This window comes from Protomyctophum parallelum (genome assembly GCF_964188405.1).
Source record: "Protomyctophum parallelum genome assembly, chromosome: 9".
In the NCBI taxonomy this organism is placed as follows: Eukaryota; Metazoa; Chordata; class Actinopteri; order Myctophiformes; family Myctophidae; genus Protomyctophum; species Protomyctophum parallelum.
The window spans coordinates 12,792,277-12,806,366 of record NC_139706.1 but is presented as its reverse complement, the minus strand read 5'-3'; the positions used below and the strand labels follow the sequence as shown (position 1 = coordinate 12,806,366).

The following is a 14,090-nucleotide window of genomic DNA, read 5'->3' as shown; positions in this document are numbered from 1 at the left end:
TATTAAGTATGGCATAATCCAAATGAGCTTTTTCATATTAATATTATTTTTCAATCATTTCTGACTGCAACTTTTGAGAGTATATTTTTCATTTTATAATAATAGGCTAACAATAATAATCAATAAAAGTATATAGGCTGCAATGCAATTAGGGCCTGTATAAAATTATTTAAAATGTTAAGACAAATATTTGTACAACATTTCAACTGTCGGTCCCTTCGCGCTATGGGATGTAGACTAAACGCCACGTTTGGGGGGGAGGGAAGACGTTCACCGACACGCACCCCAATACTCTATGACACGCACAGATGCACGCTCTATTTGAAGCACGTCGTTGGACCACCGTAGGCTATATGAGTTAAATTAGCACCATCTTGTGGTGACAATGCGAAAGTGCAGTTAGAACTGAGCATTTGTTGTGTGATTCAGTAGCCTATTATAAACTCAAAGAATCAATAAATTAGAAAGCATAGAATTAGATGAGATAATGGATACAGCCCACAAAGAACGTGCATTGAGACAGTCGAGTAGTCTATACATTGATTCATTCTTGCAAACAAATAAATCCATGGGCTCATTGGGGTGCATATCTCCAATGGCCAGTTGATGATAATGATGATGAATGCATCTAAACTAGTCTTGTTTATAATCAGTATACTTACACAATACACAGCAAATAGCCTACTAATTCCCATTCAACGGACACAAAGTGTTTTATTGGAGCAGTGCTGCCATGGTTAGAGCTGCTTGCTAATGTTCATTAAATATTTGTTAGCACAGATCTATAAATATCACATGTCAGAATGGCTTCCTAGTGGCGCCACACTGCTACTAAACAGTGACATGGAGAGAGAGATTGTCTTGGACTGAGCTCAGTCTGGCAGAGCCTCCTTCCTTATTTCACTCATTGAAATGAGAATTTCTTGTGCAGGGCTCGGGGTCTTTGGTAATATATGGTCTGCAAAATAGTTTTAATTCATGCATGAGATGATGAGAAGGTAGCAATTAGTCTACCGGCTGTTGAGAGGGTATAGTAGGCCTATGTACAGTAGGTTGTGGATGGGAAGTGGATGTAGGACAGGAAATAGTAAACGATAGAAACAAGTGGAGGAGAGAAAGGATTTACAGAGTAGCCTAACATGCATTGTTCGTTCTCTTTTCTCAAATGCAAAAGAGACAAAGGTCTGAAGAATCAGTAATCCTCACTAGCTCCTTCTCGACCCCCCCTGAATTATGAATAATTCAGTCTTTACAGTGCAGGGCCACCTACAATAGACAGTAGACACTACTGCTGTATATAAGATTATCCCTGGTCCTATAGCACAATGTCACTGCCAATGTTAGGTTACATAAACTATAGCCTACATGCTTACTGACCACTTCCACTTCTCCTCAGGCTGCATATATGCCACTGCTGAGCATCTCCCTAAGGCATCAAAATTATAGCTATGTCAGCTGCATCTGAAAATAACCCAATAACACACAATTCATTAATATTGAAGCTGAGTATTTGCGCTGCAGCCAAACAATTGAGCATGGCGTGGGCTTAAAATATGCAATACCATACCACTGTCACTTGGTGACACCGAGAGAGAGAGAGAGAGAGAGAGAGAGAGAGAGAGAGAGAGAGAGAGAGAGAGAGAGAGAGAGAGAGAGAGAGAGAGAGAGAGAGAGAGAGAGAGAGAGAGAGCAGAATAACTTCCTTTTCATCCCACGTGTCTACCATGACACCGGACAGGATTAATAGGCCTACTTCTTTTTTAGTTTTTGCTTCATTTCAAGATAATTTTATTACAATAAAAAAGAAAACAGGAAAGAGGAAAGAAAGTAAGTCAGCATCACATGTTTTGTTGCATTTCAACTTGCCATCCCATAATGCTGCTGCTGCTGCTGCATGCATGCATGTCAGTGAGGGTATACAGCCTCGCCCATCAGCAGCCAGACAAGGAAAGGCACCAACGCATCAGAAAAGAGAAGATTGGCACCTATACAGACTGACAGACAGTCCTGTAACCCAACCTTGACATAACTGGAGACGGTTTGGGGCACTGTGCTTACAAGTCCGAGGCGGGACCGTAGCTCATTTGGAACCGCTAGACGCGCTGGTACTTGTAGTGCACCCGCCCGCCACATGTTCCATGTTGACATGCGTAAAAAACTACACTTCCCCCAACGCTGTCACCGGGCGCCCGTGCTCCCATTGGCTGGCCGCCGCAGCCGCAGCCCCAGAGAATGAATGAAATTGAAATAGCTGGTGGTACATTACATGTAGCCTACAATACCGGGCTCTGCAGTGTTGCATTCTATCATACTATATCAAAATGGCCACAGCGGTACAGAACCCCCTCAAATCGTAAGTAGACATTTCAGATTTGCTTCCTTATTCTTCCTTCCCGGGGATCTATTATTTGTGCATGCTGTCAGTGTTTGTTTTTTCCCCCCGTGGAAGCTGTTCAGCATCAGTGTGATTATAAACACATCTTTACGTCCAATGTATATGGAAAACAGCGGATAATGTCAGGGTCTCGGGGAATGATATAGCCTATTCTAACAAAGTTATCTTTGTGACAAATTTGGGGTTTGCCTTACGTGAAGGGATTCCTATATTTTGTTCTAAAAACGTAGAATCTAGCTTGGATGGCGTGCAGAATGATGATCATTTTTAACTGAGCCAGCGTGATCGCATGTGTGCAGCAGGGATATGGAGGAATGTTGGAGGTAGATTTTTTTCCGTGACCCGGTGCGTCCCTTGTCAGTGTAGCGAGCCAAGATCACGGTCAGCCCATGCAGGCTGGCTGTCTGGCCGGCATGTCGGGGATTGTTCCGGCACGGTCCCCAATTAACGACCACAACCTGCCAAGTGTTTTGACTTTAGAGAGGGATGTGCTTTTTCATACCTGTGTGTGTGGCTGTGTGCACATTTTGGCCGCCATGGGTAAACAGGTAGGCTGAATTAAGCCGGCGGCGCGGCCGAGAGAGGCAACCTGATATAGGTTGCAAAATGCATTTCTTCACTGACGGATATCTGCAATGTGTGTGTGTGTGTGTGTGTGTGTGTGTGTGTGTGTGTGTGTGTGTGTGTGTGTGTGTGTGTGTGTGTGTGTGTGTGTGTGTGTGTGTGTGTGTGTGTGTGTGTGCGTGTGTGCGTGTGCGCGCGTATGTGTGTGCGTGCGTGCGTACGCCATATAGAACATAATGGGGCGACTTTGAACTATACGAGACTTGCTCGTTTTAATTTATAGCGCGTACATATCATTCTACGATACAATGAAAAACCCATGGATATTTAGGCTGTTTACTGTAGGCTGTGCAGGCGTGCACATGTTATTATTATTATTTTTAAATTTGTTTTGTTCCATGTTTCTAGAAGGATTATTGCGCGCGGCGCGGAGCAGACGCCTGCTGCCCGCGTGGGCACGCGGCCAAAAGGTGGCTGATGTTGTGCGTCTGTCAGAATGTAGCCTATACATAAAGACAGACAGACAGCCCCCAGCCTGTGTGTGTAGTGTAGGCTATACGCTGAACACACAATATAGCTCCAGTCTGCAGGCAAAACAAGAAAATCTATCCTGGATAGTTTTGAGACAAAGAAACCTCACTGTGTTTGCCTAATAAGGCGCACACAGCACTGACTGTAATATAGCTTACCTGAAGATTGCATGTCAGGTCTGTCTGTCTGTCTGTCTGTCTGTCTGTCTGTCAGCCTATCTGATATCCCAGACAGGCGACATTTCATGCAATTTCATGAGCTACTGCTCCTGCATGCCATGCTTTTGAAGAGCACTTCACAGAGAAGAGGATGCAGTAATGTCACTGATTGGGGCAGGGTGCCCTGATGACTGTGATGGCATTTCTACATTCTGGTAAAAAGGCACAGCAGCACCAAGTTGTTCAGTGCTTATTTAAGCATTAAATGCACATCAACATGCAGTGTACAATACATATTATCAGCACATTGTATCTTAGTTCAAACAGATAAATGGGATACTGTATAAATATTGTGGTCATGGCCAAGGCAGGATTACGTTATTCAGTCTGCCTGTCTGTACAGTACCTACTGTATATGGGGGCCACTGAGTTCAAACCTCCCCTCTCTTCTCCCCATCCCCTCCCCCCCTCTCCTCTCCTCTCATCCCCTCTCCTCCCCTCTCATTTAGGCAGAGAAAGGTGTCTCACCTGTAGTGTGCAGATTGCTCCCAGAGGACATTGTTGATACCCTCCCTGTCTAGGGGATTAAATTGACTGTTTTGCATGTGTGTGTGTGTGTGTGTGTGTGTGTGTGTGTGTGTGTGTGTGTGTGTGTGTGTGTGTGTGTGTGTGTGTGTGTGTGTGTGTGAGAGAGAGAGAGAACAGAAAGATGAAGTCTAGAGAGAGAGAAAGAGAGAACAGAAAGATGAAGTCTAGATAAAAGAGTGAGGGAGAGAGTATGGCATGGTCATGGACAGTTCCATTGTATTTGTTTGTATACCATGGACAGTTCCATTGTGTTTGTATACCATGGACAGTTCCATTGTGTTTGTATACCATGGACAGTTCCATTGTGTTTGTATACCATGGACAGTTCCATTGTGTTTGTATACCATGGACAGTTCCATTGTGTTTGTAATTGTATACCATGGACAGTTCCATTGTGTTTGTATACCATGGACAGTTCCATTGTGTTTGTATGACCATGGACAGTTCCATTGTATTTGTATGCCATGGACAGTTCCATTGTATTTGTATACCATGGACAATTCCATTGTATTTATTTGTATGACCATGGACAGTTCCATTGTGTTTGTATACCATGGACAGTTCCATTGTGTTTGTACACCATGGACAGTTCCATTGTGTTTGTATACCATGGACAGTTCCATTGTGTTTGTATACCATGGACAGTTCCATTGTATTTGTATACCATGGAAAGTTCCATTGTATTTGTATACCATGGACAATTCCATTGTATCACTATCTGTATGCCATGGACAGTTCCATTGTATCTGTATGCCATGGACAGTTCCATTATTTGTATACCTAACCATGGACTCGATTAAAAAAAAGGCTTTGTAATTAATTAATCTTGATTAATCGCATTTTAATCGCATATCAATATTCAACCCGAGAACAGTGAGAAACCTTTTTTTTTTCAAATGTTTTGGTATCCCAGTGAATAGTGACTATACAGGATTTCACTCATTTTCAACATTTTACTGTCATTAATATACCTTAGAGTTGTTGTGTGGATATAATAAGAAAGTCCCCCCCATTCTGTGTTGCCTAGAACTGGAGGTCTGAAAAAAAATCAGTAACATTATGAAGTACATCTCAGTGACATCACAAAAATGTACTTCATAATGTTACTGTTTTTTCAGACCTCCAGTTCTATAGGCAACACAGAATGGGGGGACTTTTTATTATTTCCAGTGCACACAACTCCATAGAAAAATGTTGACAATGAGTGGTATTCCCCTTTAACACAAACTGCACATAGGACGTCTAGAAGCGTCTTAGGGATTCGAACCGAGCTGTACATCCGACGTCTGTAGACGTCTTAAGGCATCCTCAATCATACGGGGCGAGATAAGAATATTCAGAATTTTTCCTTCTTTTTTTTTGGTCCGTTCGCCTTTCGGCTGCCGTATGCTACACTCTGGGCAATTATTAGCTTACCGTTGACTTACATGTTAGCGCGGCGGAAAGAATGACTCGTATCTCCTAATCCAGGGCGCTCTCCGTGGTTATGGACCGATCGATGTACTGGCGCTTCATTTCTGCTCCTCATCCGTCTCTCCCGCAAAATATGAACGCTTTATGGATCATATATCGTATAAATTAAAATGATCGCAATGTAAGCTAGCAATGTAAAGTCAACTTTTTTAATTAGATTGTTTCCGGGTCATGGCTTTCAGAGTAAAAGTGCTGAGACAACCCCGGCCACCCAGAGCTCCTATTTTGAAGCACTTCCGGCACCGAGTGTGTTTAAGCAATACAACTTTTTTATCCCAACAGTGAGATATAGGCAGGTGATACGCAGCAATTGCCTATATAAAGTGTCTTCAGTGTGTATATGAATACTCAAATGTGCTTTACATGGCTGGGCATGAGAAAACAAATAAAAACAACTTTATCATGGGGGAAACATTTCATGAGGTTGGGGCAGACCATTGTCTGACCACGGAATTCCCACGCTTGCTACTTCAGTATGTTTCGCATTGAGAAGCTTGACAGCTTCGTGCTGTGGTGAAATCACCGTGTGTCTCCGGTGTCCTTTGAGACATGTTAAACTGAAGCAACTAGCATGGAAGCTAACGTTGGTCATATATGGATCCTTTCCCTCTGACATTGCACACAGCCATGCCGCTATCCACGCGTCCATCCGATAGCTTTTACATCTAAATGTCCCATCCATGGAGCAAAAGCGATATAAACGGCTTCTTCATTCGATTCATTTGGGTTTGTGCTTTCTGACGGAGCTGTAGCCTGTAGTATAGAGTGTACTGCTGCTGCTCGCCTCGCTCTATGGTGTAGAGTAGGCGTGCCGCAGCCAATTCAGTACTAGAAACGCGTGAGAAATGTTCCGTGGTGAAAAAAAAGGTGCGATTAAATGAATAAATTTTTTTAACGCGTTAATTTTTCTGTAGTTAATTAATCTCGATTAACGCGTTAAAGTCCCGGCCCTAATTTGTATACCTAACCATGGACAGTTCCATTGTATTTGTATGCCATGGACAGTTCCATTGTATTTGTATGCCATGGACAGTTCCATTGTATTTGTATGCCATGGACAGTTCCATTGTATTTGTATGCCATGGACAGTTCCATTGTATTTGTATGCCATGGACAGTTCCATTGTGTTTGTAATTGTATACCATGGACAGTTCCATTGTATTTTTATGCCATGGACAGTTCCATTGTATTTGTATGCCATGGACAGTTCCATTGTATTTGTATGCCATGGACAGTTCCATTGTATTTGTTTGTATGACCATGGACAGTTCCATTGTATTTGTATACCATGGACAGTTCCATTGTATTTGTATGCCATGGACAGTTCCATTGTATTTGTATGCCATGGACAGTTCCATTGTATTTGTATGACATGGACAGTTCCATTGTATTTGTATACCATGGACAGTTCCATTGTATTTGTATACCATGGACAATTCCATTGTATTTGTATGACATGGACAGTTCCATTGTATTTGTATGACATGGACAGTTCCATTGTGTTTGTATACCATGGACAGTTCCATTGTATTTGTATGCCATGGACAGTTCCATTGTATTTGTATGACATGGACAGTTCCATTGTATTTGTATACCATGGACAGTTCCATTGTATTTGTATACCATGGACAATTCCATTGTATTTGTTTGTATGACCATGGACAGTTCATTGTATTTGTATACCATGGACAGTTCCATTGTATTTGCTTGTATACCATGGACAGTTCCATTGTATTTTTATGCCATGGACAGTTCCATTGTATTTTTATGCCATGGACAGTTCCATTGTATTTTTATGCCATGGACAGTTCCATTGTATTTGTATACCATGGACAGTTCCATTGTATTTGTACTAGAATTTCGCGGCCGCCTTGCGGCCACTCATCCCAGAGTTACGTTGCCGCGCACTATGGGAAGAAGGAATTTGCGGGAGTTGACTCCACATGTAGTAACGGATGGGTTATTAGTTATTGCTATGTGTCCTTATTAGTGTAGTGTAGTGTAGTCAACACGTTATGGCTCATACACACTGCCCGGTATTTGCTCCGATTATGCTGTCGGGGAGCATTTTTGGCGCTGGCCGACAAAACCCCTGATCTGACATTAAGCGGTGCCCAAAAGGTAGATCACGATCTACCAGTATAGATCACAAAGGCTTTGCAGGTAGACCACATGACATGGCCCTAAAAATATATATAATTTTAATATTAAAAACGATTTTTGCATCTGCCGCTTTAGATGACATGAGATGACTTGATTGATTGACATCAAAAAGGGCCTGTCAGCTCAAACACACAATGCAATACTTGTTGTTGCTTACAATCATCAGTAGCAAAGTCAAATACCAACAAAAATAAAACCCTACCATTTCCATTTCCCCCCCTCTATTTCCCATTCCATGTGCGTTTGTCTTATATGTAGCCTATGAAAGGCCCCTCAATTACATTTTGTAACTATTTTCAGCAATGGGATGATAGTTTTATTTGGTGGGTATGTTGAGCTGGTCGTTTTGAAAGTAGCTCTCAAGTAAAAAAAAGTGTGGGCACCCCTGGTATAGATGATTATATATATATATATTTATATATATATATATAATATATATATATATATATATATATATTCATTCCGTCGGTAAATCCCTGTAGGCTATACCCTGAATTGGAATAAAAAAATGAATTGGAATAAAAAAACAAATGATGTAGCCGCTGCCTATTATGTATCGGGTCTGTATTGTAATTGTATTGTAACTGTATTGTAATTGTATTGTAACTGTATTGTAATTGACAGCTGAACAGTGGTGTCGGAGGCATGTGGTGTGAGCCAGTGTGAAACCCATACAGATGTACAGTATATCAGCGGTGGGCAACTTTGACGATGGAGAGGGCCACTATATTTCCACACTCACTCCAGAGGGCCCACATTGCATATTACTGTCATAGCTGATCTACAAGCTAAAAACGTGTCGCTCTGCGACGCGTTTTGAGCTTGTAGATCTGAAATTTTTGCTATATTTGAATTAAAATCCTGAATACATTTTTGCTATTTTTGAATTGAAAAGTAACCTCAGGCCTGAGGCCTGAGGCCTACCATTGCGTGGCACATCTATGCACGAAATGTCTATGTTCACAGGCTTCTTTGTGTGGCCTAGAGGAGCATCTGAGCATGTGCAGCACTACAAGTCTTACACCATATGCGGCCAATAACATTTTAATACTAGTAATTAGCTGAAATCAATAATATATCAGTGTTCTGATATTAACCTGCGCGCCACTTGCCCATTTATGCAGTATATGATCCACTGCCCCTAGCGTGTTTTAATTTCACAGTCTGTGTATGCGGTTTGGCTTATAGGCTAAACATGGGTTAACGTCATGTTGACATTTCATCCTCTCCAACTGCCATCTGAAATGTAAAGAGGTTTAACTCTGCCCTGGCCTGCATGTGGACATTAATCACTGTGTGTCTACAGTGGTGGCTGACCGACTTTAGAATTCACAAAGTAAACCAGCCGTGCGTGTGCCCAATAATGCCCCCCAAAAACTATATACCAAGCAATTCTGTCAACAGTTTCTGCCTGTACTTGGCAAACAGAAGGGTGTATCCTCTAAAGCAGTGGTTTCAACCCTTTTCATATTAAGGCCTATTATTTATTCAGCATTTGAGCCACGGGGATGCACTATTTGATGAGATTTTGCCTTTCAGACCCTCAACTTAGAATGTTTTGTTGTCGTCTGGTAAGATTTTGTCCCATGCTATATTGTTGTGGTACCATTAGGAGAGATAACAGGCTAACGTTGATCAAAATGACAATTCTTCTACTTTCTCTAATTTTGTAGACTTCTTGTAAACTAAGTAATGCAGATGTTTAACTCTTGAGAGGGTCCATTTGGTTTCATGTTACGCTCTCAAGAGTTAAACATCTATAAGGTAAGGGCCCATAAGGGTCCATTTGTTTACCAACTCTTCCATGATTTAGCTGGGGACCACCTGGAACCTCCTCAAGGACCACTGGTGGTCCCTGGACCACTGGTTGAAAACCTGCACTGCTCTAAAGTCTCTAAACCAGGCTGAGCCCATACTGTAGGTAATATGAAAAAGATCTTCTAATTCAACTGATGCAAATAAAGTGCTTAATATTGCTATAGTGCTACCCATAACTTAGTCTACTGGGAGTATACGCCTTTCACAGTATAACACGTGCGTGTGTGCGTGCGTGTGTGTGTGTGTGTGTGTGTGTGTGCGTGCGTGAAAGCGTGTGTGCGTGCGTGAAAGCGTGCGTGCGTGTGTGCACGTGCAGCGCAGAATGGGGGAGAGGAGAAAACGGCTACAGTACAGTATAGCTTCAATCTACTGGGCATCTACATGCCAGCTTTCTCTGTCTCTCTCTCTCTCTCTCTCTCTCTCTCTCTCTCTCTCTCAGGATTAGAGACTAATTTAATCTCTTTCTTTGCCTCTCGTCACATTCTCTCTCTTTCTTTCACTCTCTTCCTGTCTCTCTATCTCTGCTCCATGGCTGTTTGTCTCTGTCTGTCTGTCTGTCTGTCTGTCTGTCTGTCTGTCTGTCTGTCTGTCTCTGTCCTCCTCTCACCCCTGTCGCTCGTCTCTCTCATTCCTGACTCTTCGCTCCATCCTCTTGTGCTCATCCCCTCTTCCTATTTCAATTCATCACTCTATCGCATCTAACCTCATTACTCTCTCTCTCTCTCTCTCTCTCTCTCTCTCTCTCTCTCTCTCTCTCTCTAACTTCTCAACTCATCTTCAGACCATCTGAGCAGAAGCAAATCTCTTACCCTCATCAACAATTCTCTCTCTTTCTCTGTCTTACCACCAACCCCCCTCCCTATATCTCCAACCCCCCCCTCCTCCTCTCTCTCTCAGAGCCCTTTCGATTGCGAGTCAAGTCATGTCACGATTGCAATATTCAGCAAAACACATTGAAAGAAATCGGGGAAGTGCACTTTTTGTCAGTTCTGTAATGTACTGCAGATAAAGTAAAATGGATAGGTCTTATAGTCCGAGGTAGTTCCTATGGCATTTCCAGTTCACGCCGCAACAACATTGTTTTGCTTTTGTGTGTATTCAAGGGAAGATAGGTTTGTCATATACCCACATCCTGTTAGATAAAACATTGTCACACTATAAAGCTATCGTCCTCAAACTATAGTGAAGGTTTGTTACAAGCAAAGATCTTAAGTACGTTAAAGCTTCACTAATATTGAATCACAAAACGTTGTATTGATGTCAGTCTTCCACATGTTCCACATGGCTCCAGACTGGCCATAGCCAGGAGGGACAGTGCATGGATTTGAGATTACAGTATAAATGATCGAGAAAAAACAAAAACAAAACCTACACACACAACATTGACAGATTAGAGGATTGACTTCCTTGGTCTGCAGTGGCTACTGTAGCCTATGTTCCCTCTAACATGCAAAAAGCTGATGGAATAATGTTGTTGGACAATGGTGCGTGCGTGCGTGCGTGCGTGTGCGTGCGTGCGTGCGTGGTGTAGTGGTTTTGGTCATTCGCTGCGGACTGCCACAGTGCCACACAATGCTAGGGGGGACAATTATACATGCCTTCACTGACTACACTGCTCTATAGACAGTGCCTCAGGTCTCTATCCAAAAGGTTGATTTGCCATTTGAGAGTATTTCTATGTACCACAATGTGCGCGCACACACACACACACACACACACACACACGCAAGCATAGTGTTAATTATTTCACAATATTTTATTTAGTCTTTAGTGTTCATTTAGCCAGAAAAGATTTCGTCTTAAGGTGACTCCAGACCGAGGAAACTTGTCCAGACTAGTCAAAGACTACTTAAAACTCTCATATTGACACAGACTAGCATTTTTTTTTTTTTTTTTTTTTTTTTTAGATATGTTTTTGCGGCTTACGCCTTTTATTGATTTTTTAAGGGACAGACAGTAGGCTGACAGGAAACGGGAGAGAGATGGGGGGATGACATGCAGTAAAGGCCGTGTCGGGCTCGGGAGTCGAACCCGCTGCACACTGCGACTGGATTACCAGTCCGGTGCCCAGACCGTTACGCCACAGCCTGGGCCAGACTAGCATTTTTTATCTGCACAAAGACAGTCTGCTGACGAAAGATTATTTTCCACCATGCAAATTGCAGAAAGCGCTGGTTTGCAGTGTTGCCAGGTCTGCTTATTATAAGCGACTTTGGGATAGTTGTCCTGTAATATAGCTTAATATTCATAGTTGCCCATTGCTTTATAGTTTGGGCTTATTTCTGAAGTGTAGTTGCTTATTTGGGCTTGCTTTCATGATTCATTAAAAAAATAGCTGATAGGGCTCAAGTAGTGAAACTAGTTGCTTCTTTTGGATTTGTTTTCATAGACCTGGTCGCTTGTTTCACTCACAGGATAATGGCAACACGGCGCTTCACACCTAAACGATAAGACATATTTTTGCTTGTCTTGCTTTGGAGTTGATTTGGAGACTGGAGTTGATTAATTGGTATTAAATATATATTAATTGAGAGTTGATATTGAGAATATGGTATCTAGTTCACAGACTACACCAGTAGTCAGCCCTGAAACATGACGAGCAGACTAGAAGACCACTCTACAGTGGAGTAATTTGCCCCCTCATCACTACAACATGGATAGGTTGACATCGGCAACCGAGCGGACATGTTGGGTTCTTCATCAACGGGTTCCGACGCGTCGATAAGGCGATATGCACGGCAAGCCACGGGAGCTTCTCGTCGGGAGTCTCCTGCCGACACGCTCGCGACTCTTTCAAACTGGCCGACAGCCGACCGTCGGCGCAATGTGGAGGTAGCTTTAGTCTTAGTCATATTTAGTCTTCTGCAAAACCTTAGTCGACTTAGTCTTTAGTCTTAGTCTTAGTCAAGAAAATGAACACTGCGCACGCACGCATGCCCCTAATTGCATTACATTTTCAAATGGTGGGCCTATCTTTTTTTTTCTTAAGCGTGCATCATATTTTCCAGCTAGATGTATTTCTTCTTCTTCTTCGTGAGTTGGCTCTAGCAGTAGTTCCACTCAAACTGTGGTCCGGTGACCCCCAGCCAGGAGGCCTTGAGCGGGATCAGGTCATAATGATACTGTATTTATATAAGGAAACCAAATGGAGCCGTAGATCATGGGTCTGTGAGAGTTACAGACCCACAACGGGTCCATTAAGGTTCCTTTTGTTCCACAGTTATGAGGGGCCGTGTGATCTATAATATGTATTACCAAACAGGGAGTCCTTGAAATCAAAGAAAGATTATGAACCACTGGTCTAAAGGAAGCTACAGATTCCGTGCAGTCTAACCTAAGATTCTAACATTAGACCACAATCTAGCGTTCTATAGCTGCAGTGATGTTGGTGCATGGGGTCTACAGTAGTATTATTTCTGCCCTGCCTCACTGATCTCAGCCCCAATGAAATGCATGATCCATGTATTAACTGACTGTGTGTGCAACCAGCTCCCTCTGCATGACAAGTGCACTGGAGCCTGAGCAACCGTCCGCTGGACTCTGGATCTCTCTGTCATGTTTGTTATCCCAGAGAAAACACCACAGCACTCATTCATTGGCTTAGTGCTTTTAGGGCTGTCACGATCATGAAACCTTACATAATTAATTGCAGACTAACAATTTAATTGTGATTTTGGCGTTGAACGTTTGAACCCATCCACCCCCATCCATCAATCTTCAACCGCTTATCCGTAGTCGGGTCACGGGGGCAACAGCTCCACCAGAGTGTTCCAGACGTCCCTCTCCAGAGCAACATTAGTGAGTCGATGTGTTTCCTCCAACTGCGCCTTGGTCTGCCCCAGGGTCACCTCTTAGTGGGACGTGCGTCGAGGACCTCCCTAGGGAGACGCCCGAAAGGAGCCACCTAAGCTGGCTCCTTTCCAGGCGAAGAAGCAGCGACTCTTCACTCTACTCCGAGTCTCTCTCGTGTGACTGAACTTCTCACCCATCAAAGATGGGTGGTGGCTGGCGTCATCACTTCATGACCATAGGTGAGAGTAGGAATGAAGGTAGACAGAGAGCTTTGCCTTCTAAAATAAATAAATATTACATTTCTGTTTTGCCTTTTGGCTTTGTAACAGCGCAGACTGGCATGTTTAATAACGTTATACCTTTGGAATATTTACGATTATTACCATTATGTAAAATAATTGGGATTAGGTGATTCATAATTGTGACAGGCCTATATGTGATGCACACACGCACACACGCACGCACGCAGGCACACACACACACACACACACACACACACACACACACACACACACACACACACACACACACACTACACACATTACACACATAGAGAGACATGCAGTAGGCCTATACACGTGTTTCCCCAATTTGCACACAAAGAAAAG

At 42.8% G+C, this 14,090-nt stretch overlaps 1 protein-coding gene across 1 annotated transcript in view; it reads left to right on the top strand.

The window, feature by feature from the left end:
• Nucleotides 1–2,306: 2,306 nt before the first annotated feature.
• The window catches only part of dpf1 (double PHD fingers 1), a gene marked incomplete at its 3' end in the record, with an annotated part of 77,435 nt that continues 65,651 nt past the window's right edge, over nucleotides 2,307–14,090 (top strand). The window contains exon 1 of the mRNA XM_083772634.1: nucleotides 2,307–2,353. Within this exon, the coding sequence (XP_083628760.1) occupies nucleotides 2,322–2,353 (32 nt within the window). The 5' untranslated portion in view covers nucleotides 2,307–2,321. The remainder of the gene's footprint in view (nucleotides 2,354–14,090) is intronic.